This window comes from Gobio gobio (genome assembly GCF_949357685.1).
Source record: "Gobio gobio genome assembly, chromosome: 25".
NCBI classification, from domain to species: Eukaryota; Metazoa; Chordata; class Actinopteri; order Cypriniformes; family Gobionidae; genus Gobio; species Gobio gobio.
This window is the reverse complement of record NC_137121.1, coordinates 15853053-15880112: the sequence shown is the minus strand read 5'-3', so window position 1 is coordinate 15880112 and position 27060 is coordinate 15853053. Positions and strand designations below refer to the sequence as shown.

Sequence of the window (27060 nt, the reverse complement as noted above, 5' to 3'; positions counted from 1 at the left end):
TGCTGTTCGCGGCTTGAGAAGCTTAACACGCAGAGTGGATTGAGTGCGCAGAGGCACAGACGCGTTAGCTTGTCGAGCGCATCCCCTTTGCATATCGCTGGAAAGTTTGTAGTTTGGTCAGATATGCCAATAGCAAAGAAAATGAAAAAAGGAACATATCACTAACGTTAACTCGGCACACATGCGTCATTACAGGAAAGCGGCACAGTAATCACATGATGTTTTCAAGAAGTTTTCTGTGCACAAACATACAAAGTGTCCACCCAGAAAGCTACCTCTCAGACAGAGCGTGAATAGCCCACTGAATAGAGTACTTTTTCAAGTCTTCATTAAGCTTGAAGAGACAAATTTACACAGAATTATGTCAAAATGCCCATATTGGCGAGTATCCTTGTGAAACATTCGGTTATGTCTTAAAGGGTTACTTCAGCGATTAGCATTAAGGTTTGTATCAGTAGAAACCCGGTAGTATATTCGAATTATGGTACTTTCCCCCCTCATATCCCCCTGAGACGAGAGAATTATGCATTTTATATCTGGAAAAAATCTGAGGATTTTTTGGCCAGAGGCTAGAGACTACAGCCAGTAGAAGGAGCTAATTACGCATGTTATCAACCCGCCCATAGGTGTGGGATCTCACTCACAGAATGTAAATGCGCACGGCCGCTCGGCTCGGGCATTAAAAACGGAGCGGTGCGGAGCAAAGTGAGTATTTCAACTTTTCAATTAATTGCTATGAAAGTTAAGCTTCCATGGGCATGATCTGAAAACGCGCAAAACTGGACACGTGTCGAGAATGACTGCCGCGCTTACCTCAGCTCTGCTCAGCTCTTCGCTCTCGTGATGAATTAAATCTGACTCCTGCTGCATTTGTATCGTGACTTTCGTTCGGCTCACTCCCACTTTATTGAAAAGACACGTTCGGTTTTTAATTGTAGTGTCTGTTCTCTAACTGAACAAAATGATTGTATTACTATGAAAATGAAAATAACGGTGGGGGCGGTGTCATGGTGGGCAAGTGATAACCAGTAGCCGTGTCATGTCATGTCAAACCAGTAACAATTAAGCTTGCTTAGGCTTGTTATACTACCGGTTATGAGGGACAATACAGTATGAAATTTGATATCGGATTACAGGAAAAACATTATGAATGAATCATAGACCTACTTTACACTTGAACAGTTGCTATATCATCATCCTAACAATAAGAAAATGCGGTTAAATAATGTATAGTTGTCAGTACACGTCAAGCTTTTCTTGCGATTTTGCCGCCCGTCATGTGTACGGATACTTTTCATTGACAAGAAGCACGTTCAAACTCGGACACGCAAGTGGTTGAGGTGGTAACGAACAACAATACCTTAACGTGCTGACTTATGTGGACTAACTTTTATTTGAGGAAACATGTTTATAATAGGCTATTAGGTTTAAACTTATTGGTCCTGAATAGGGCTGGGCAAAAAAAAAACGATTTTTTGATTAATCGTTTTTTAAAATGTGGTCGATTCAAAATCGATTCTCAAGGCCAAGAATAGATTTTTTTTCCCCCGGGGGTTTCCAGTCGATCCTGCCCGGTATCGCATATTTGCTTGTCGTTAAGATAAAATCGAATGGCAATCGCATCTAAGGAAGGCACGCAAATAACAAAGATAGTGACAAAATATAATGCATCATCCGGGGCATGAATCAAAGCACAGACGCCCCTGGAGGAAAAAGCCTCCATTAAAACGGACAGAGTCTGAATGACGGTCGGCTAAATAAAGGCCTACCCAAGTGTACCTAAAATAAAAAGAGTTTAATATACAGGTTTGTGGCTCTTCATTTCTTTTTAATTACCCACTTGTAAACTCATGTTCATTGTTCTTTTTTATAAATATAGTAGGCTATTTGAATTAAATCTATATTCATTGAGTTGAATCGGAAGTGAATCGAGAATCGAAATCGAATCGATTTGAGAGCTTGTGAATCGAAATCGAATTGAATCGAAACATCTGAATCGATACCCAGCCCTAGTCCTGAACAGTGAAAGTAACAGAAGCTCCTACATTAAATTTTAACAGGCATAGTTAAGCGTGAAATTAACTGCAGGAAATATCTATTGGCTAAACGAATTAAGCCAACTAATTTGATTCAATATTCTCATGGTTTCTCAACCTAATATATATTAAAAAAATATATATATATATATGTATTTATACCGATATACCAAGTACCGATATATATAATATATATATCGGTACTTGGTATCGGCAAGTACCAGAAATGAAATTATGGGTATTGTACTCGTTCAGGAAAAAGTGGTATCGGTGCATCCCTAGACAGAACAACAAAATGGAACTGAACCTTTTAACTTGACATGTCATCTTAAAAAAATGCAGCTCTCATGTCGTGTGACACCAAAAACACAACATAACCTGTGTGAATGGTCCTTTATCTTGTTTAAAATATTAAAAGAAACTAGACAGTAAATGAGATGCTTCTGCTTGGCCAGACTGAGCTTACCTAGGTCTTCTAGCTCTGAGGTCATAGATTTTGAACGCATGGACAAGGCTGTGGAGGGAGCCCTCCGTGGTGGTGGTGGTGCTATAGCAACAAACCAAAAAAAAAAAAAAAAATAGAGCAGGTACAGTAGATGCTTAGCCATGGGCTGTAGCATCCCCATGGGGAGGTATTATATACAACAACAACTCATGCATTCAAGGTTTGTCCGATTCTCATTTTAAATTATGAATGCAAAAGAAGAACTTAAAAACACTAATTAGCAGTGTTAGTAAAATCAGTGATTAGTATAACTAACATTAGCATTATGGAAAAGCAATGGTTAGACACATGAAAGGGTTTTTGTCAGCTTAATTTTCATATGTATGACTAAACATCTTCCTTTATGGTCCAGTTTGTCGAGAAACCCTGAACAAATCAAGACGTTTACCTTTCTTTCGAGCCGTGTCATCAGGGTCTGGATTTCGACTGACCGTCACCACTTTGATGATTAAGTGGTTGCCGCCGTGACGAATCATGTTGACCACTTGTTTGTGGCCTACTTTGACAACATTGTCCTGGTTCACCTATAAAAAGAGGAACAATTAAGCATCAACAGTGTTTTACAAATAAATGCCTTTACAATTAAATGCTTTTTAGACATGTTCAGATGTTCACAAAGGAATAAACAGTTAAATGTACTGTTGTCTCAAAATAGCACTGTTGTGCATAATTCATTTCCTGCTTTTTGCTGTTTAAAAACACCATGAAAGGGTTTGACGAATGATTGTGTTGATATACTTCTTACTGGACAGGACATGCCATTTGTTCTTTTTTAAGAACAAACGGCCAAAACATAGCTATGCTCAGAATTGGATACTAGCTACAGACGTGCATACATACATGTATAATAAAGTTTGGGGTCAGATTTTTTTCAAAAGAAATTAATACTTTCATTCTTAGAGAATGCATTACATTGAAAAATTATATTTTCTATTTGACAAAAAATCCTGAAAACAGTTTCCACAAAACATATTAAGCAGAAGTGTTTTCAACATTAATAATAAAAAAAAATGTGACACTGAGTAATGGCTGTTGAAATTTCAGCTTTGACATCACAGGAATGAATTACTTTTTAAAATACATGCAAATACATTATTTAATGATATTATTGCATTTTTTATCAAATAAATGCAGCCTTGTTGAGCATAAGAGACAGTGAAAGATTAGTTGTTTGCTTGATATTAAGGGAATTCTACATTTATTCTAAATTCATTCTAAAGCATTTTATTGTACAAAAATGTGTATAAAGCTGTATCATTTAAATGCGTATTTTATTTACACTACAATAAATATGGCCTCAAACATACACAGACTAAAAGCCCACAAACCTCAAATTTTGGTTTCATTGGCTTTAACTTCTGTTTACTACATCATTGTGAAGTAAATTGATCTTGAGCATTCAGCCACCCAAAGGGTTATAAAATCTTGCAGGTTTGTAATGGTTCTTGGCAACGACACAGAACAAGCATCAACGCCGAAGTTACACACTAACCCCACGACATTTGTTGAAGCCCAGCTATCAAAGCCTCATTCATCTCCAAATTGCCCTATTTAAACCACATATACAAACACAAAGCCATTATTTTATCCACAATGTTTTTAAATTACCTTTTGTATTTATACATTTCCTTCATATACACTTAAATGGTCACAATTCCAGGGAGAGCTGTCATTGGAAAGGCATCAGAAGGTAGTAAATCAAATTGGGGTTAAATGTTTAAGTGGGACATTCAATCTGCCACTGAGCCGTTACTGGCAAGCTCAATTGCATTAGCAGTAGCTACAGCAGAAACGATTTGCCAGTGGTGATAACCGTTGATATATGGGCAACATTCATCACTAGATATTTTTTCATCATCTCTTTTTAACAGAGGTGTAAAGTCCAATAACGCCAACTGGACTAGGGTTGTAACTAACGATTATGATAGACTGATGATAGATTATTCTATCGATTCTTCAGGATTAACTATTAATTAACTATTTTCTGATCAGTCGATCAATCCTTTAGCTAACCAATAAATAATAACCGTAATCTCTGCCATTATTCTCTCAACGTTTTATTGAAACATTTTCTCATAAAAAATTAATTAAAAAAAACATAAAAAGATAATGTGCCAAGAATTAAAAGGCATCTATCAGTAGTAGAAATGATGGCTGCATTCATGATATCAAGGTGCAAATCTTGTAATGTTTCGTTCCTTCAGCAGATTAAAGTATCTGCTTGAATACATATCAGTATGAACGAACAGCTGAAGTCACAACCGCATTCAGCCACAGTATCAAAAATGGCAATGTCCACAACACCAGGAAGTTTTATCCATTAGTTATTTTAAACAACCAACAAGGACATTAAATGCTTTGTAACCGAGTGCAGAAAGTATGTTTGAGCCACTCGCAACGCAGCTCGCACCCACTGCAGATCTGATGTTTCTCAATCTCTGTGAGTAAACTAAACCCGTCATGATTATACAGTTCACTGTGGCTCTCACATTATATGACATGGCAGACAACTAGTTTTCCAGTGTGGTTCTGTTCATTCAGCGCGGGTTTGTCCAGTATGTGGTTGTGAGTCCTGAAAATTTGCAAGTGTCAGTTTGGTTATAGAATGTGGTTGTCTCGCTCGTAAAAAACAAAACACTGTATGGACGCAACCGTATTAAGTAGTGCTGCCATACTAGCCATTAGCATCTGCTCTAGAGTTTGTTTTGTGTGAAATATGAAAAGGGATTAGGGATGAACAAAAACCGTGTGACACATTACACACAAATTGTCGTATTTTCGTAATCGATTACGTCAACGCTTCGTTCCAGTCCTAAATTGGACGTCAAAAAATTCAGGGATAAACATGTTGCATTAAACATTTTTTTATTCATACTGCATGAAAGTGGAGCACAAACTCCTAAAACTTTTTTTAGAGGTTTTACATGAGTTACCAGCTCACAATTTTAGACCACAGATTATTTGGAAACAACACTAGATTTTTTTGAAAATTGAGTAGCACTTGCTTGTGCAAAACTCATGCCAGGATGTTGTGGGTGGTTGCAAGGTCATTACTATGGTGTTCAGAAAGGTTGCTAGGGTTTTCTGGATGGTTTCTAGGTGGTAGCTTACTGACCAAAAGAGCCAAAAAAAGAATCAAAAATTCATTATATAACTCTGCCAGGCTAAAATCTGAACAAGCAGAAAAGTAATATTACACCTAACCTCAACATGCTACATAATTTGACAATCACGATTGTCTTTCCCTATCCACCCCAACCTAAAGTATGAGCAATAGCAATAGTGATAGTTGCCTTAGCAAGTAGCACTAATGACTATGATAAGATGTTGTTATGCTTTGCTATAAATCGTCTAATAAAAGACACTGCAGGCAAATTAAAGAGACACCCCTGCTCCTGTGGCATTTCTCAAGCAAAACAAGAAACACTGTGACTACGAAACAGATCAGCAGAGAGAAAATGAGAGAGACAGGTTTGAGAGAGATTTTAGAGTATGCCTTTTACCGAAGAAAAGGTTACGTGAATAAGCTTGGGTAACCTAGGAAACAGCCGAGAGAGCTGAAGTCGTCTTCATGACGAAGAGAGCTGAGCTGCTCCTTTTATTCCATCGTGTGTGTGTTGTGTGATTCATAAATGCTGCGAGCGTAATGGAAAGCAAGGGACTACGTATGTGAGCATATGAGAGAGAGATTGCTATTGTTCCAATTAAAAAAAATTAGCTGAACACAAGTTAGAAAGCAAGCCGTAATCAATGTGGGATCAGGAGTCAAAGGCCCACATGGAGAGCCAGGTATGTTCAAAAAACGTCAATCGCTGCTATGTTTTCTACATCCCTCCCTATTGTGGGTTTTCATGCTGTGCATTCCAGAAGGCACCAGAAGACAAAATAACTCTGCATTACATCTTAGAGCTTGACCTTATGACAGATGATGTAAATTTAGAGAGATTGAGAAGGAGAGAGAGAAAGCTCTGTGAATCATGAGCTGTAATCGCAACTCGGTGCAGATTTGAGCAGTGCTCTAGTTTTTGGTGAGTGCTGAAGGAGGAGGGTGGGCACAAATTTCCCAGCATTCTCACTGACCTCCAGTCTCTCGGCATGTCACACACTGGTAATGAGATTTGGGCTCATTTAGGAAGTGCTGGGACCAGATGTAGATAAAGCTCACAAAACAGCACAATCTCAGCATGGCCACTTCATCTTGATAATCTCATTATGCTGGAGCAGAGCCAAATCCAACCAAGCTGAGCCTGAGCACAGGAACCTGATTTTTGTGTTGTTTTTGAATATTGGGTCATTATTTACTCACCCTCAATGTCGTTCTAAACATGTATGCTCTTTTTTTCCCTCAAGATACAAAAGGATAATTTTGAACTAGCTATAGTAGTGACCACAGGCTACAAAAAATGAGCTTATAGCATCATATCTGATCATATTTTGTTCTTTTCGACAGTGTATAAATTATCATTGCAGGTATATAGGTTTGGAACAATGTGAAAGGATCACATTAATGTGTTCACTGATGTAGAGAAATTTTGAAGATTGTCCATCTGAGCAGGAATTAGCCAAAGAAGGCTGAGCTACCTTAATAAAATGTAATATTTTTAATTACAGATGCATATATTGTATAATGATATATATTGGAGAATATATTGCAGAATGGATATGCAAATAGAGTAACATAATTTGTACAAAAAAAAAAACGTAACAAAAAAACACAAAGGATAAGATCCATTTGGTTCAGTATCTATTTAGTGCATTATCAATCCTGCTTGAGGATATATATAAATAAACTAGACAATTAATAAATAACAGATGGATAGACACCTTCTAGAAATTGGAAGGAAGAAACTCAAAATGAGTGAACTCCTACTTGTCATAAATAAATAATAAAGGAGCAGAGGAGCAGTACACATTCATTTACAATTGTTTATATTGTCATAGTTCTATATATAATTTCCCCCCCTATTTTTCTATATATAGTATATGCTTTCATTGCAAGGGAAAGTCAGTGTGAATATTCTCCAAAATATCTAATTTGTATTACAAAATAAATAATTTGAAACAACAAGTAAATAATGACAGAATATTCATTTTCTGGTAAAATATTCCTTTAAGAGTTAAACATGCTGATCCGACTCTGTGTGTCACGAAACTGAAATCAGGTTAAAGACAGCTTAGGATGCAAAACTGGATTTTGGGAGGTGCTCTTTTTATATATACACATCTAAACACACAAAATGCCAATTTGCAATTCTAAAATTATCATTGATTATAACAGTTTGCGATTTCACGGTGCAATAACAGACATAAAAAAGCACGCACGCACACACAGATCTTGACTGATGGATGTGTGTGACATGTGGTGAGCATCCCACACTTGATTAAAATCTGATGAAATTAGCAGGCGGTTATCCTCTGCACAGAGTCAGCACACAGGAAATAAACCATAAAACGATAAGCCTTCCATTTGGCTAATCATATCAGTTCTGCTCAGGGTCGTTCTGGTCACAGTCTCAAAACACACGTAAAAAAAAAAAAAAAAAGAACTCATAAACCAAATGAATTTCATTGCTTCTCTGCAGTCCCCAGATGCACCACACAATTTATGCTTGCTGTTCTATTCAAGGACCTTAGAGATTCTGTGTGTGTGTTCACGTGCTGTTCATCCAAGAGTGTGTGTCTGTGTGACAGAGAATCTACAGGGACCTCCATATTTCATAAAGGATGATTTTGTGTCACATCTGGTCACTTCCAGAAGAATAAAGATGTGTACTGCACTCACTCACTCACACGCACACACACACACACACACACACACACACACACACTCTTTTTACACATGCACTTACTGACACAAACAAGACGTGCATGCACACACACACCCATAAATGTACTTGCTCACTAAGCCATTATGTAACAGTCTATCCATGTTCACCCTTGTGGTTACATAATGCCACTCCGTGAACTAGGAGACCCCCTCCAGGTATCTCCACATAGGCTGAAGACACTAACTAGTAGTAACAGAACAGTGAGGATGCATGGACAAGGGAAGGCTCTTACTATTTTATTTAGTCCATAAAAAACAGGAACTACTCGTCCACAGACCAGGAAAAAAGCCCATCTAAACTAATGTTATATATTATACAAGAAGACTGGAAAACATTATTTATGAGGGTTTTTTGAAGGAGCTTTTGAAAAGGATGCAATTTGGAGGTGTTGGCCCACAGGGACCTGGGTTTAAGCCTGGCATGTGTCATGTCCCAATCCAATACCCAGACTTTCATTTAGCTGCATTAAAAGCCCAAAAATAAAAGAAAAGAGATGCAAACAACCAGCTCTGGCAAACTGGCGTCACATATTTAATATCGAACCTTAATAATCTAGAAACATCAGCAAATTTGAGATAGCTTGTGTATTAGGGGTCTAACGATATTCAAACTAGGGCTGCTCGATTATGGAAAAAATCATAATCACGATTATTTTGGTCAATATTGAAATCACGATTATGTAACACGATTATTTCACATGACTTTGGGAATGTGTTGTATTTATTAAAAATACACCTTTCAACAATTCAATTGAAATTGTAACATTTGTTGTACTTTTTGTACTATTAAAATAAATAATATAACATATATTCAAATCAAAGTATAAAAGTATTCACGTAAAAATGATAACCACAAATAAATAAGATAAACAATTTGGTTCGGCTAGATTTGCTTTTCAGGTACGTCTAACATTAGTTTTTAGGTACAGAAATGTATCAAATGTAAAATAACATTGCATATTTGAGTGCATAAATTAAAGATTAATCCTATTAAACTTACAAAAGCTATTCAATCAAGTGCAGTGAATGATGTCCTTGTCTTTTGTTGTTTGACATTAAACAGACAGCAGTAAAGGCTACTGCCTCTTTAAGACCTAATGATCGGATATGCGTCGTCTTTATCGACTGTATAAAGTTAACTTTAGGCATATACAGACTATGTCTGCTAGGATACTCATCAAGTTGGACATGTTGACATACGTTTTGTGTGAGTTTGTCCGTTCAAGAGCAAGACTTGAAAGAGAACTCAATATTTGCGCGCTGAGAGACGTGTGCGCACTCTCGGATGAGCACACAGAGATACATTTTCTCACAGCGCGCGCGGCTTCTCATTCGCGTCTTCTGGCACTAAACCCGGGTGATGAGGGGGAAAACGACTGGTCATATTCGAAAATATGGCAGCACTCGCATGCATTGAACAAAGTTTACAAAGAGAGAATTATTTGAAAAATATTAGGGGAAAAAAGGACGTTTACACGGCATCCCTGCTCTCGTCAGTTTTTGTTTCTTTATTAGATTGTCATAGGTCACTCTGTTTAATTTTCAAGTGGTTAAACAAATTTGTGGTGTTCCCTTGCGTTGCAGCCACTACCATGTAGCAAATCTTGCACGTAGCATGTTTCTGCTCGTCGTCTGATTCCTCGAAGCCAAACTGTTCCCAGACAACGGAGTTGGTTTTGCCTTTTTTGCTCACCAAACGCTGCTGTAACTGCCCTCCTTCTGCCATCTTTACTCGCGCCGAGTTTTTAAATTCCAGCTGATGATATGCACACGAGACTCACGACCTGAGAGAGATTTGTGGCTTCGGGAGGGGCGGATGAGCGCGTGCGCGTTTCATTCAGAACGCAAGACAAAATAAGAGTGTTCTTGCAAAACTGAACATGGCAAAATAATCGTTTTTTCTCGATTGTACTATTTTGATGATCGTTGGGAGGCAAAATCGAAATCGAAATTCGATTAATTGCACAGCCCTAATTCAAACCAAACCGAAAAACCGCGATACACCACCGAACGTGTCCCGCCCCCTGCTGCCCCGGCCCAGCTCTTCACTTCACCTTATGCCACAAAATAATTTTTTCCTTCCTTGACATTAGGGCTGTAACTTTTGTAAAAAAATCCTGTTCGTTTTTTGAGACACAAGTGTTCATTGAATCGATTCTAAAATCGATTTTAAATGACGTTTTCATTTTCAACGCTAAATATAGCCTACGCCAATCCACGGACAACTAACAGGCATTAGGATGAAAGTAAAGAGGGCGCTTGAGACGCACAAGTCAGCAATTTTTCTGATGATTTATTTTGTGCACAATGACAAACAGGAGTGCAACATTCTGGGAAAAAAACATTAAGCAGAGTGGACTGCCATAACGTCAAAGAAAAACATTAGCTACAGGCTTTAACATGGCTGTGTTTACGATTATAAATTCCACAACAACAACAAAAAAATTGTAGCCCATAAAAAGAGGTTGAAAATAAAGCTTAAAAATGTACTAGCCTACACTGAATGTGAAGTTCGTGTGGATAATAATTTAACGTAATTATTCAACCGTTCAAAATGAAACTTTGAATGAACTTAGCTTGCGAACAGGCCATGTGTTTTTTTTAATTGAACGTAACCGACACTTAGGCTATGCGGGCGTTACTGATGAAACGTGCAAATAAGGCTCTATTACAAATTATTGGACAGGAAAACAAGTCTATCAACATTTTTGGGGTCCGGAGGAGAGCGTTTTTTATTCACTATATGCCCAGCTGTTGAGAAGACGCGCTCTGACCGCACTGATGTTCCAGGGACACTCAGGTACTTCATTGCCAGCTGCACAAGGTGGGGCTATTTCGAACTGCCAATCTTCCACCACAAAAGCGGGTCGCTGTCAGCTGGCAAAGCTGGTTCCTTTTCATAAATCATGTTTTATCGACTAATATTGCATTGATTTAATAAATAATAAGAAAATATAGCATACAATGACATGGAGGCGCTGGCTCCGCGTGAACAACGGCTTAAATGAACAACTACTACCCTACTAGGAAAAAAGCTTTAGTTGGGGCAGCCCTATAGCCATTTATTTCAGATAGAACCTATATTTGTTCCAGCATGTCACAAAGGGCATTTCGGGTTGAGCGAGCGGCGCTGAGAGGAATGAGAAAGCTGCTCTCCATTCTGGAGGAAATAGCGCTCATTCTTTTCTATGCACACAGCATTGTCACAATATGACCTCATGCTAGTTTTAAAAACATATTTCAACATATTAATAATACCTGTTAATAACTTTTTTATTTGTTTAATTCGTTCAAAAATAATAGTGTACATATTTGGTTAAAATCGATTCCCTATTTTCGTTTTCGAAACTTGTGTTGGTTGGTCCGATCGATTGTGCAATCGATTTTCGAACGTAAAGTGACAGCCCTACTTGACATTAGATTAAATTGTAAATAGTACTTTTTAGTTTTTAGTACTTTTAACAACTAATAAGAGCTGTATTTTTACTAAATATTATTATAATAATATTATTTACTAAATATACACTAACTTTTGTCTTCCAAGTGCATGTCACGTGACTTGGGTGATCGCTCAAGTTGCATGGTGGAAGGACAAAGAAAGCTAGTGTCCCCATTTAGCCAGGTTGGCTAAATGCTACCTTGGAGTCCCAGCAACATCGTAATTTTCGTAGCTTGTTACGAAATAAAAAAATCTCTTTCACCGCTTTCCTGTCATGTCAGCCGTTATACTGTGCTCGTAGCGCACACTCTTCAATTACACGCGCAAATGCGGCGGCGCATGCTGTTTATCACATTACATTGTCAATTCGTAAGTCATGAAATAAAAGTAAAGTACCAATAAATCACGTAACTGGTTCGACGTGTGTAAGCTGGGAAGACATGCAGGTATGATGTTCATTCTATTCATCAGGAGCAGTTTTCATGTTTCATTAACAGTACAACTTACTAAAATCTGTATCATGTCTCATGTAACCGTTTCAACCGTGGAAAGATGCCAATAAAACAGCTTGTGAACAATGTCATGTAACATCAAATTTACCTCAGAAAAACCATTAACCATTGTCATAGCCATAAACTCAATAGTCAGCTAGAAAAATGCATTTTGCTAAATATGTGCACCACATTCATAATAATTTTTAATGTTCCTCAATCTTTAATTCACATTTGAATAAATCCTTTTTATGACAGCCACCATTTATATGTTTATATATATAAAAAAACGAATTGAAGTAGAAATAGTTAGTTGTAAAGTTAGTATTATAACTTTATTATTATAAAAACGTCCTTGACTATATATATATATATATATATATATATATATATATATATATATATATATATATATATATATATATATATATATATATATATATATATATATATATATATATATTGAGTATCTAAACGTATTTTATTTTTAAAATATTTTACATATTTTAAATATTAGAATATTTATATATATATATATATATATATATATATATATATATATATATATATATATATATATATATAAATATTCTAATATTTAAATTATGTAATAAATATTTTAAAAATAAAATACGTTAAGATACTCAATATATGTCTATGTTATGCTAATACCTTTAAATGTACCTTTAAACGACATAATATCAATTATAAAAAAAAATTTTATTAAAAAAATAAAAATATTTATCTCAAAATTGTATATGCTTCAATCAAAATCAGGCATCAGATATGTGCAGTTGAAAAATATGCATAATCATTTAATACTTTTGTAAACTGGGATAAACACAAAATATATAAATAAATTATAAAAAAAAAAAAACCTACTGTTCGGATTGGAAAAAAATAAGCCCTGACATTGTGTGCTCCCAAAACCAGGCCGATGCTGATAAAAAATAAATAAAATAAAATAAATTAAAAAAAACACACACACACACATCACACATCCTTAATAAAACATCATACAACTCAACAAATCCACATGGCTCCCATCTCTTAATCCCCAAGTCAAATCCACTATCATTACTAACCATGTCCCAGCGCCAACATCACACTCTCTAATACGAACTAGAGAGCTTGCAATCACTGCACCTCTGGCCTGATTTAGAGATTTACAAAAGATTGTCAGAGGGCAATCATCTAGCCCAGATAAAACTCCATCCCGTCAAATGAAATCTCCCTCTTCTTGGTACTTTCCGGAAAGGAGGGCGCTCTTTTGTCTTGAGTGGGGATAATTACGAAGAGTACATGGGATCTGTACTCTTCACACTCACACTCACACTCACACTCACACTCACACACACACACACACACACACACACACAAGCACTTAAGCCTCATCCATTTTCCTGTCTGCATTGCTCCACGATAGCAGCACAGCTATCGGCTTGGCCTGGCCTGTACTTAAAGAAAGGTTACATGATAAGACCTCTGCGGTCAAGTCCCCTATTGAGGAGATTAAACATAAGATAGTGTGAAAGACTCACTGAGAGTTTATAGAATTTCCATTAAAGATAAAGAGGCTGCCTAAACAGCACTCTGAATTATTAAAAAGTATAAAAAATGCTGTAAACAGCATTTCTGGATGCTAGCTATGCTCTGACACAAATAAAAAGAGTTATATGGACCTTTACAACTTGTATTAACTTGAATTACGATTTTATTACCATGAAATTTCTGAATGCAAGTTTAAGTTGTCAAATATTTTTCAGTGCTAGAAATTATTTGTTCTGACAATGATTGAAAATTGGTCACAATTCGGTTTAATGTCAATTTTCTTATTGCTATGACTGCAATTAGTTTTTCCTTGTCCACTTAGGAAGTAGATGGATGCCTGATGCATATATGTCATTGAAATGATGTGCATATTTTTGTGTCCAAGTGCATTATTTCCTTTTTTAAATAATTTGATATATTCATGATATTAATGTATTCTATAAAACATGTTTAGCTTGAATTCATATTATTGTTAATATTGTATATTTTTGTTAATATTTAATATTTTAAGATACTATTGTGTCTTAAACCCAAAAATGTCAGATGGTGCAACTGTCCTAATAAATGAACAGACTAAGAAAACTTTTTAAAATGGTGTCTTAAAGCAGCACTAGGTAGTTTTTGCTCTCGGGGTCGTAAACTGTCATTCTACATCAGCGGATGCATCGCACGTGCATTTGTTGACATGACAACCATGATAGCCCTGAACACTGCCGGAGTTCACATGCAGGTGTTCTGCTTGCGTCGCGTGTGAAATGTCTTCATCCCAGGTACAGTGGCATATGTTTCAGCATGTCAGATGAATATAATTTCATGGGTTTTATTTTTTTCAAACGCCAAATGATCGCGATGCTCACGTTTACAAGCCAGCGTCATTATAGTAGCCTAGTCTATTGGTTACCGTTTTACGGAATCTATATGATACTTCAATTCAATGTTTGAGTGGTAGGTAATAACCAGTGTTGTGCGTGAACGAGTTCAAAAGAACGCGTTCATTGAACACGCTCATTTTTTCGTGAACGTTGAACTGAACGCAACACATTTTTTAATAAAGAACTTGAACGTGAATTAGTTCACATTATGTGTCATGAACGGCAGACATCACTGTAAATGAACGTTGGAATTTGTTTTCCATTGAAATCTGAGTGACATCTGTTTTCTCTTTTGAAACGCAACGAGAGAAAGTTCCTCCCTCCTGTATTCTCGCTGGTGCCGCTTAAATCATGTATCACCGGACAGAAATGGTTTTGACATTGTGTGCGCAATGCATTGCGGGCAACGTAGAGTCCGGCTGAGAATAGTTGAATAGCATACTGGCTTCCGCACAACGTTACCCGTGATGAATTGCAGCAGAGCGGGGTAGGCATAGCAACGCCGCGTAGCAGGCAACGACGAGAGCGCGGAGGGCTAGAGGAGCGAGAGAGAGAGAGAGAGACAGACCAAAGACGAGAGTGAGAGAAAGCGCTGCAATTAAAAAAAAAAATGGCTAGTGGAAGTGATGGCACGGAGACGGACACCGACAATTGCAGTGTCATGAGCAAATGTCTACAATGAGCAGCTTCAAAGAACGTATAGTGATTTCTAGCTCGTAGTGTGAAAAAAAGTATTTATTTGAATATCTCACGAAAAAAGTAAAATGAACTGAACTTTGAACTAGTTCAGAATTAAAATTGTGAACTTTGAACGTGAACTGTTCACTTTGAGCATGTATGAACTGAACTTGAACTAGTTCAGAAAAGCTGTGAACTGGCACAACACTGGTAATAACCATATATCGTCAATATTATAATATCAAGCTACCCTAGATGAATCTGCAAATTTGAAAAATCGATTTGCATTATAGCTTGAGGCAAGACAAATAAACCAATATCACAGACATGTAAGATATCCTAAAATATGATTTTGTACGTCTTACATGTATTTACTGGCAAGAATGTAGCCCCTCCTCCTTCAGCTCACGCCAACGAGCAAACGCTGGCCCAATGTTGATTCTCGTCCTGCCTTTAATCCGATCACTTTCTCTTTCACGTTTCCTCTTTTTGCTTTCCTCCGACAAAACCTTTGCTTTCTTATTTTTCTGTGCTGCTTCGGCCATGACTATAACATTCGGCAAACAAATGATAGTTTTCCTCGCACGTCCGAATTTAAGGAAGTGGGGGTGGTGGTGGAAGTGACGTATATGCCGTAAAGCAGTCGAATTTTGTAGTTCTTTTTTTTATCGGGTTACTACCCGAAACCCGAAGTTTAAAAGTACGATTAAAAACGATACAGACCCCGTCAGGCTATGGCAGACGTGTCATTCAACCTATTGTAAGTCGATGTATCATCACAAGAGGTTTGAAAATATATTATAAAGGTTGAAAAGTTACCTAGTGCTGCTTTAATAAAACTAATTAAAAACTAAAGACTATGCCATCATTTACCTTTTAATTGAAAAACATTTGTCCAGCAATTTGAAAGTCAGGGTGGCACAACTGAAAACATGGCTCTTTTATTATGAATTGTCAAGGTAATAACAGTATATATGATAATGCATCATCCAGAGGACCCAAACTGATCCTTGTGACAGAGTGAAAAGGTTCTATATCTCTCTCAAATACTGATAAAAACTGCTCATTTCAAGTATGAGAGTTGGTATACTTTCCATGTCAGGTGGTACAACTTCAGTATATACATACAACTATATGATTGTACCGCTCGACATAAAAACAGTCAGAAACTGAATTTAAACACTTTCAAATGTTATTTAACAACTGAAACGTGTTGTTCATGAAAAAATCAGATTTGAATTCTTTAAAAAAAAAAATGTTTTAAGCTTTATTTGTCAATGACCCATCTACGCGATTTGTAATATCCATAGTGCAAGCCTAACAAAAAACTTTAAAAAAAAAGTTTAATAATGTCATGCTATGAAGTTTAGATGAATGTATAAATTTGACCATAAAGGCATGCATTGGCCATATTTGCTTTTTTTTTAACTATTAATAAATGACAAATGAATGTTAAAAGTATAAATGAAGAGTTCGGCTGCAAAACGCGATAAATGCCATTTTTTGACATTTGGATTTTATTATTGGAAATCACTGTTTAGATGTACCTTAATCTATGTATGAATTGCTGCCATTAATAAGATTTAAAAATGTACATTTTAAGCCTACTACAAAATGTATTTTTTCACAAAACGCGATATCCGCCAGCCCAGTTTCTTTACAAATTGCGATATAGAACGTTCTGCTGCGCGAGCTCAGTATGTCACGCGAGGAGAGAGTCACCGCCGGTGAAGTGCTCCGAGTTTGCTCAGTGATTTAACGATAATATCAAAACAAAAAACATATTTTTAAAAAGAGGATTCAATAGGCTAACTAAAAAACGTTTACCATTTAATTGTTTATACTGTAGGCGAGCTGTCAGTCACGTAGGCTAAGTCACTGATCAACAGCTGTCTGTCAGTCAGAGAATCAAAGCTTCAGAGTCAAGCTAACGTTATGGATTTCGATGACGGATTGGAGCCGGTCATTCCAGCTGCTGTTGGGAGAAAGAGGAAGGCATCTAAAGAAAATCATCAAAGGGAGAAGACCAAACAGGCAAGGCATTCAGGGGAGGGAAAACATCCAAAGATTAATTGTGGTCATCGTGCGACCGCGAGTAATGTTGGTCTGTGTCATGCCGACAAACTGTCAGATGAAGATGTAGCCTTCAACTTCCCCAAAAATTATAAAAACGCTACAAAAGTGGACCAGGATAACATTGATTCACTAGCTTTTCTTAATGGTATTACAGTAGTAGAATATAGCCTAAGGTGGATATATAGCGTTTTGCAAAAAAAAAAAAAAAAAATGTTATGTTGTGTATGTTCTGGCCAAAACTAACTCGGAATCTTATTATTATTAATCGATCTTTGTATATACTATTCCATATATTTATGATGTATTGTTTTTTTAACCAATTTAAGATGTTTGACAATGTTAAGATAAATATGTTGCATTTTGGCATGGTTTTTGACTTATTTATGAACTATTTATGGACATAAAATTAAATAAAAAAATATCCTGGATTTGAAGAATATTGTGTCCCTGGCCTTCACTGAGCTCAAGTAATAGTTTAATGTACAAAAAATTGTGAATGAACTTGACTGTTGATGTCTTAAATAATAATGTCAAATAACCAACATTTCTCAAAATGGATATATCTCGTTTTGCAACGAAACTCTTCAAATAGTCCATATAATATATCAATTAATGAGATTAGAACAGCTGCATTTATAAGAATGAATGGAGAAAATATGTTGTTTAAAATGGTTCAGGATGAAGCATGACACACTGCAGGACGTGCCAACTTCCTAAAAGCAGTCATCTACTTACATATGTTAGATTATTTAATGATTTAAAAAGAAGTTTCTTATATTAATCAAGGCAGCATTTATTTGATCAAAATACAGTATACTGTGAAATATTATAATAATTGAAAATAACTGTTTTCTATTTTAATATATTTTCAAATATAATGTATTCCTGTGATGCAAAGCTGCATTTTCAGCATCATTAATCCAGTCTTTAGTGTCACATGATCCTTCAGAAATCATTCTAACATGCTGATTTGCTGCTCAAGGAACATTTCTTATTTTATCAATGGTTGAAACCATGATACAATTTTTTCAAGATTTTTTGATGAATAGAAAGTTCAAAAGCACAAAGTATCTAGTATATTCCTCTCCCATACCATAATTTGCCACATTTCTTTGTTTAAGGGACAGCTGCACTGTCCTGTGAGCATCAACATGTCAAAAGATCATCTCACAGCTTAGGAATTCCAAAAACGGGCTTGAAGAGAGGGAAAGAAGAAAGCCAGCCTCTCAGGAGGAAACCGTCATATAGCATATTGCAGTTACATGCATGCCTAAACAACCATGAGAGCTAATTTCTAGCATGTAATAGAGTCAATCCCCCCTGAAATCCAAGCACTGAGGTATTGGAATCCATCATGGAGGTGTATTTTTGTAACAACACAAACGGGAAAAGAAATGTTTACATGCGGCCCAGTGCTGCACTCCCAACGAAGAAAAAAAAACCCCTCAAACCTTGCTTTCATCACTGTGCTCAGACACAATGCTGGTGCCGTTGCTAGGCAACCGTTGCTCTGTGTTACAACATGAGACCTGGACCATCACATACACACACGAGGAAGGTCAGTAACATCACTGGATTCCGTTATTTTCAGAAATATTAAAAATAGGAAGATCTATTCTATGACATAATGCGTCGCATAAAAATAAAAATCGCATAATGTTCCGCCAGCTAACTTTTTCATTTAGTGTACTGCGCTATACTTGGTTCGCAGTGCGTGAGGAGCAGGTTTTGGTGACAGGTTGTACGGTTATCAGGCCATGAGGACGCTTGCAGGCATCTCCTACAGTCCACAGACTTCCTCCCTGCTGGTTCTCTCTGTGCACACAGAACATTCTGGAGAGAGAGCATCACTGCCGAGGAGAGATGTCCAACCATCAAATAAACCGGCCATCACATTTAACGTCGAGCTACATAACCACAATTACATATTTTCATGACTTTCGAGACATTTTCTCCGCCGTCAGCATGACAGTGCGAAATATTTACAAGGACCAAAAATACTTCAGTGCTGCTGCTTGTTTAACCCACTAAAATAGTTTTAAAGCCGAAGATGCATTTTGTGTTAGATTTGACGTTATGCAAAAGCAATGCATGTGCAAATCGTATCAATAAACATCCCAAAACAACATCATGTTTTTAGCTGATATAATTATTAAAAACATTCAAATCGAACATGCCATTACACGCCACATCCATGCTATTTTCCAGCAGCTTGCACTCCCTTTCTATAGAAGTTAGTGAGCCCTGCAAATGCATTATAGGTCAGTAAACATTGATTATTTTATGGAATTGATAACTCATGCCCTGGGATACACTATTAGATCTTATATAGAAGAGAAGAGAGGTAAGATGCACAAATGCGATCACATGAGAGTAAAGAGAGAGCGATACTCGTGCCCACACACCAAGGGCAAGTGGGTGTAGATGTATTTTCAGTAAATCCATCATTCTATTTTGTAGCTTCCTGGTTGATCACTAACACTCTACATAAGCTACACAGTTTCTTATTGAGTTTCTTTTAGGCAATCAGATTAATTCATTGACTCTCAGAAGCTTCAGGAAATGTAGGGGAGAGAATTGGCTATTAAACCTGTGCAGTTCACAGAAGGTAAAACAATTATGTTTTTTTAAATATATTGATTGACTGAAAGCTTTCGTCATAATCGTAAAGTAAAACGAGGTCAATTTCTCTGTGAGCGCTTAGCCTTGTCTGGGCCCTGACACATCCGTAAAACCAAAGTGTGGTTTGAACGTCTCAACGTGATGTGGGCAGTGAAGCTTGCTTTGGCTCCTGAGGGACTGATGGTCAATATCATCGACTGGACGATTAAAATGTGTTTATTGTTTATTCAGGGGGGGTGGGGGGCAATGAATGAATTTATATGAACAAACACTTGCTCTTGAAATGTTATTCTAACCTTTGCATATTTTTACATACACAAATACATTATACCAGAGGATTTTGATATGAAAGTCACCTCTAAAAGTGGTTAGAATGAAATTATAAACACTTATGTATATTTTTATACAGTACATGGTAGTTGAGTGAAACTTCTCAATTTTTTAAAAGCAAGAATTTAAGTTAAAATGTATAAGATTACTATATATTGATATTAATATTTTATGCTCTTTATATTTTGCCATTTTCTTTTATTTGCCTTCACTAGGTCATTTTAAATCTAGCGCTGTGAAAAAATGTATTTATCTTAAAGGATTAGTTCACTTTAAAATGAAAATTACCCCATGATTTACTCACCCATTATAAAGTAAAATATCTAGCTACCGCCAGACTGCCTTACGTATTCAACTTTCGCAGAAAGTGTAACACCTCTCGCAGTTCAAAACACTTACGCTATGTCTGACATCATACGTCGCGCCAGTTACGCTTTTACCGTAAGTTGAATACGGAAGGCGGAAGTTAGATATTTTACTTTTTAACGTGTTAACTGTGGATATTTTTCTTACAAAAAGGCCTTTATTAACCTCCGGAGCCGTGTGGAGTATGTTTATGATGGATGGATGCGCTTTTTTGAGCTTCAAACTCATGAGCCCCGTCACTGGCATTATAAAGCTTGGAAACATCAGGATATTTATTAATATAACTCTGATTATGTTCATCAGAAAGAAGAAGGTCGTAATTTTCATTTTTCAAAGTGAACTAATCCTTTAAGTACAAATATTTCAAATAGAATCTATCAATTGACCATATGCACGGAATGTTCTTTTTTTTCGGAATGTGGTTTTTCCAGCTAAAACCTTAAATGTCAAATGCTGGTGTGTGCCAGTATCTTCCAAGTCCTGAGGTAGCTTTAGCAACATCGGTAGTGTAATACTTAGTTTATAATCAGAATATAGTCACTTAAATAATCAGGCCTAGCACTAATTTAGTTATTCAAATGTAAGACGACATAAAAAAGACGCGTCCCACAGTGTTCCTCCTCAGCAAAATTCTATTCAGCCATCAGTTTTCACACTTTCGTATGAAAAGAAAGCGTCAACGTCAAGCGTCACCTTGTAAATTAAAGATTTATTGTGCACTTTAGTTAGACAAAATGTATTTTTAAACCTAGTGATTTTATACTGTTTAAAGGTGCAGTGTGTACATTGTAGCGGCATCTAGCGTTGAGATTGTGAATTGCAACCGCCCCACCGCTCACCCCTCCCGTTCAAAGCACATAGAGAAGCTACGGTGGCCGACACAGGACAAATATGTCGTTGTCTGATGTGGCATTCACACCGGACGCGATTCGCGTGAATAATTCGCGCTAATCGCGCGAAGGTGGTACATTTTGAGTTTACTCGCGCGAATCGCGCGTGACATTCACTGCACAACAGATGCGAATTCGCGTCATGGGCGGGGCTTCCGCCAGCAGCTCGTCTCGTTGAGAAATGGCTGACATGGGCTGTGTTTACATGTCTTTTTTTTGTTAATATCTACTGTTAATGTGCGACAAAACGTAGTTTTAAGACTTTTTCAGTCGATAATGTAGTTGTTTAAAGCTCAAATCTGTGGTTTATTTATATAAACAGTGCCTATTTGAACATTTTATCTGCCGTTGTCGGAGCTGTGAGCTCCAGCGGACAGAGGCGCTCAGCGCACGTGAAAGCCGGCGAGGGCAACCTTTCCTCGGCCAGTCCTTCTGCCGTCTACCGCTGGCTCTGATGTCTCTGTGGTGTGTCTCGAGCTATAATTCGTCTTGTAACGGCCGATCTTTGGTCTCATGGATCTATAATTTGTTCCCTGGCAAATCGTTTAGGCTGAGGGCAAAGATAAGTTTCATTACTTTATATTTTTAGGCTATAATTGTACGTTGCAGTTGTAACGTTAGCCTACTAGCACTGACTTTGAATGTTTGACTGCATTGTTTGCTTTATTTCATGTATAGCTTGTTATACATTACTTATACTTTTGTATTATTGATCATACATAAACTTGCATTTAACAAAAAGAGACTGGGTTGTGTTTCATGTCATTTAATGTTATCACAGTGATAATCATATTGTCTGAACCAGATATTAATATACAGATTTTCTCCTCATTGTTGTCACTACTAGAGCAAGCTCCTGATTGGTTAACGCGGCGCGAAATATTCGCCAAAGTTCAGATTTTTCAACTTGAGCGATTCGCGCGTTCAAAACGCTCAATTCGCATCCTTCGCGCCGCCTCAATCGCGCGAATCGCGCCGCAGAATGCCATTTCGCGTCTCTGCATTGACTTAACATGTAAATCACTCGCGCGAATCGCGTCCGGTGTGAACGCACCATGAGACAGCAGGGAGTAGCTAGCGCTTTGTAGAGCAGTTTGACCGTTTAGGGCTACTGTAGAAACATGGCGGTGAAAAATGGCGACTTTACAGTAAGGGGACCTGCGGTGTATGAAGATATAAACGGTTCATTATGTAAGGTCTTTATACACCACTGAAAGGTTGGAAACAGTTATGTATATTATATTGCATTTGTCAATAGATCCTCACAAATATTGCACACTATTCATTCAAAAGCGAAAACGTGTAACACAAATATTACAGGAAATGGCTAATATGAGCCAATAAATGCTCCTGTACCGCCATATACTGGTTATAGTGGTAATTCATGTATTTTTTATTTTTAAATAAAAGTGTTCAAATGTCGGATTTCCTTGAAACATTCTGTTTTACAAATGGTACAATCTCAGAAGGATGAACAAATGTTTTTGGTCATCGCATTAAAAATAAAATTTGAAGTGCTGGACAAATATTGCATGTGCATGTCCAATCACAGATACCGTGTTTCTTATTCCAATGTTCCCATTAAGTTCAAGTCTTTATTGCAATCAATAAGACTGGTTTATTGGCAAATTAGGTAAGTGTGATAATTGCATTCAAATATAAATACAACATTAAAATTCAACCATTGATGGTTTTGTGTCATGTACAGCGAGTAATACCCAAGCTGGATTATCGAAAACCAGGAAGTAACCGTACATATGGTCAATTAATATGGCAATAAACAAAATGGCAATAAAATAAGTAATACATTTTTTTTAAATAATTTTAGTGTGTCACACTGCAGTATGTCAACTACCCATTGGATACAGAATTTTGTGATGTGGAAACTGTCATTAGTTCAGCATAGTGATAACACACTTCCTGCAAAATGACATCATTAAAATGCACTTCCCACTGCTCTATCATAGAAACATTCTGGCTTATATACATTAAGACTTAGATTACCGTAAGGAGCTAATAATTCATGAAATCTTTGCCGCTCATGAGAGCCAATCATTTTCTTCCTTTCTCGGCCCTTCCATGCGGTGCTGAGAACTTGGATCTGCTCTCTGTGCTTAAACACAAAGTGAGTGTTCTCTTGAATTTTGCATGCAAATGAAGTTATTTTGCTGAGCTAGAAAACAGGACGATATTCCCAATGCTTTTCATGTCTCATGGTCAGTCTTTGCTGAAGTGTCAGTTCAGGCAGAACTGAGTGGGCAAGACAGGTGTTTTGCAGATAAACTTCTATCATCACTACATATTTATAATGAGATGGACTGGATGGTCGACTTGTAGTCATACACTTTTATTCAGCAAGGATGCATTAAATAGATCAAAGTTAAAAATACATTTATAATGTTACAAATAATGTTCTATTGATCAAATACTGAAAAAAAATGTATAAGTTTCCGCAAAAATATTAAGCAGCACAACAGTTTTCAACATTGATAATAAAATAAATGTTTCTTGAGCAGAAAATCTTTATATTAGAATGATTTATGAAGGATCATGTGACACTGAAGACTGGAATATTGGCCTGTTCATGCCAAAAACGATAATAATATCATTCTGTTTATTCTAAGAAGGTGATGCAGTTCTGAACTAAAGTAAAGACTCATAACTCCAAAACTATACCAAGGAGAGTCAAAAGGTAGGTATCGTTTGATAGAACACTTTTTAAATATTTAGAAAATATTACATTACTTTTGGACATACTCATGCTGAGAAACTGCTGATAAAAGACCAAAAATATGTATCATTTTTATTATCATTTTACATATCTTTCTTATTCCACATGGCTCCAGGGGTTAATAAAGTCTGAAGTGAATCGATGGGTTTGTGTAAGAAAAATACTCATATTTAAAACTTTATTAAGTCAAATATCTTTCGACAGACTGCCTTTTGTATAGCCTAGAAATCTAGAAGCACCCTAGCGGCAGAACATTTATTTTGCCGCGAGTGTAGTCTAGCAACTCTCGGTAGACCTGAGAGCTGGAAAAACCAAACTCTGGTCAGGCCCATCACAGCGTGTGTAGAGTCGGTGGACGGGCTTAACATCGGCACGTCACGGCAGAGTTCCGGCGGTTCTGCGTGCTACTCGTAAACAAAGCTGACGAACAGCGGCCTTTTGAATGGGCTTTGGCCGCAACTCTGGAAGACTTGGGAGTTAAGCTTTTCTTTGAGAAAAGAACAAAGAACGGCACTGAAGTCATTCTTAAGAAAAGAAGATATGTTCAAAGTTTTTGGATACGGCGAAAGTCTATCAACTAACGTTAGCTCGGCTTCACCTTCTTCTTTGCTCTGGTTGGTTGTGGCACTCATGGCGCTTGCATGCAGGGAATTTGAAAGACAACTGTTTATCCCGCCTCCTACAGTTCAAAATGCTTCTGCCACGTCCGACGTTATACGTCACGCCAGTTACGTTTTTTCCGTAAGTTGAATATAGAAGGCGGTCTGTCGGAAGCTAGATATTTGACCTTATAAAGTTTTAAATATGGATATTTTTCTTACAAAAACCCACTGATTCGCTTCAGAAGGCCTTTATTAAACCCCCTGAGCCATGTGGAGTATGTTTATGATGGATGGATGTGCTTTAATGGACCCCATCACTGCCATTATAAAGCTTGAAAGTGTCAGGATATTTATTAATATAACTCTGATTGTGTTCATCAGAAAGAAGAAAGTCGTATACACCTAGGATGACTTGAGGGTGAGTAAATCATGGAGTAATTTTCATTTTAAAGTCAACTATTTCTTTTAAAGGCAGCAGAAAAAGCAGCTTTGCCATCACAGGAATAATTTAAATATATTTAAATATATATTTCACTATATTACTATTTTGCCGAGCATTAGATACTTTTTTCAAAAACATAAAATAATTATTTTGTATATGTGTGTATATATATATATATCAAAGCTTGTCTGGCTATCACCAGACCAAGCTCAATTTAAGATTGAACATTGGTCTGGGGACTCTGCTCTGTATTTTCTACTGCACAAGAGGCGTGATAAACAAGCATAAATTAAATGACTCTGTACGGAATTGGACAGTTCTTCAAGCAATCAGACCACAAGAGGCGTGATCGACCGGCATCGACCCATCACTTCTCTATCCGTCATAGTGTTAAAGCAGCCAATAGCGCGCCAGGTGGATAAGCCAGTCTGTGATTGGTTCCCAATGTGATTTTTAGATGTTTAGCCTGTTTATTGAACATCTGTCTCTCAAAGGATTGCAAACACCTCAATGTATTGCATTTCATCAAGGTATTTCTGATCACAAGAACATGTTCTGAGAAACCCAACCTGATTAAGATTTAGTGCTTGCTTATGACCACCCAAGTTTTGCAGATACCAAATTTATAGAGCCATACCAATAACATAATATCTCTTCACTAACCGAAACAAAATGTAATCTGGTAACAACCACAGGCTGGTTAAGAAATGAAATGACCATGATACTTCTTAGCTGTCTTTGCTACTTTTTTGACTCGACAGGTTACAGATCCAGGAGTACCTCAGAGGCATTAAAAATTTACAACATCCAATAAATGCAAGATCACTCTCAGACAACTATCAAATTCAAAGCCCAACTTCTAAAAAGAGTTATGATGGGTGATTACCGGCTTGACATTTTCAACTTTCAAATGAATTCAGAGTGTCAAGGTTACAGCCTCATTCATTAAAAGTGAGAATTAAAAAAAGATAAGCAAGATTGCCTATGCAAAGGTTAGCCGTTTAAATGCAACCCAGACCAAAGAGCTCCGGAGACATCGGGAAACTGAGTTTCTGCACAGGACAGACATCTATGCGTTCGCAGCTTTTTTCCAAGAGTGCTCATCTCCTGCGTCTCTAAGCTCCTCTGTCTCATTAAAGATGTAGCCATGACCTTTCCTCATATTCACAAGCTCAGACTGTGCATAAACATTCTCCTGTTTGCACTAACGTGTGAATGATTCAGCAGCAAGCTCAAGATGAAGTCCCATGCATGGGTTGGACATCACTCTTTCCAGCTGATCAGGGACCTTTCCATCCCTTCAGCAAGCAATGGCTTTCGCAGCTTTCCAAAAACAACAACTGCAAGCTTATGGAAACCCAATCGTTTTCTTACCTCGATGAGGAAGTCGCCAGTCCTCAGGCCAGCTTTCCATGCCACCCCTCCCTCATCCACCGACTCCAGATACTGCAAAGCAGGGAACGCCGGGGTTGGAGTAAACTCCTCGATGGGGGTATCCGCTAAAAGTCCAGGCCGAGCAGAACCAAAGGAAAGAGATTGTAAAGATCAAAAGACATTGTGCTAGTTTACTGGGATCAGATTAAACCTAATCTTGGACTACAA

General features: G+C 37.1%; 1 protein-coding gene across 1 annotated transcript in view; it reads right to left on the bottom strand.

Annotated features, from left to right (window-relative positions):
* shank2b (SH3 and multiple ankyrin repeat domains 2b) overlaps positions 1 to 27060 on the bottom strand; it is a 101288-nt gene that overhangs the window by 11530 nt on the left and 62698 nt on the right. Inside the window, exons 10-12 of the mRNA XM_079808733.1 lie at positions 26833 to 26957; positions 2930 to 3065; positions 2464 to 2583 (exon numbers count right to left, since the gene is read on the bottom strand). Coding sequence (XP_079664859.1) covers positions 2464 to 2583; positions 2930 to 3065; positions 26833 to 26957 — 381 coding nt within the window. The remainder of the gene's footprint in view (positions 1 to 2463; positions 2584 to 2929; positions 3066 to 26832; positions 26958 to 27060) is intronic.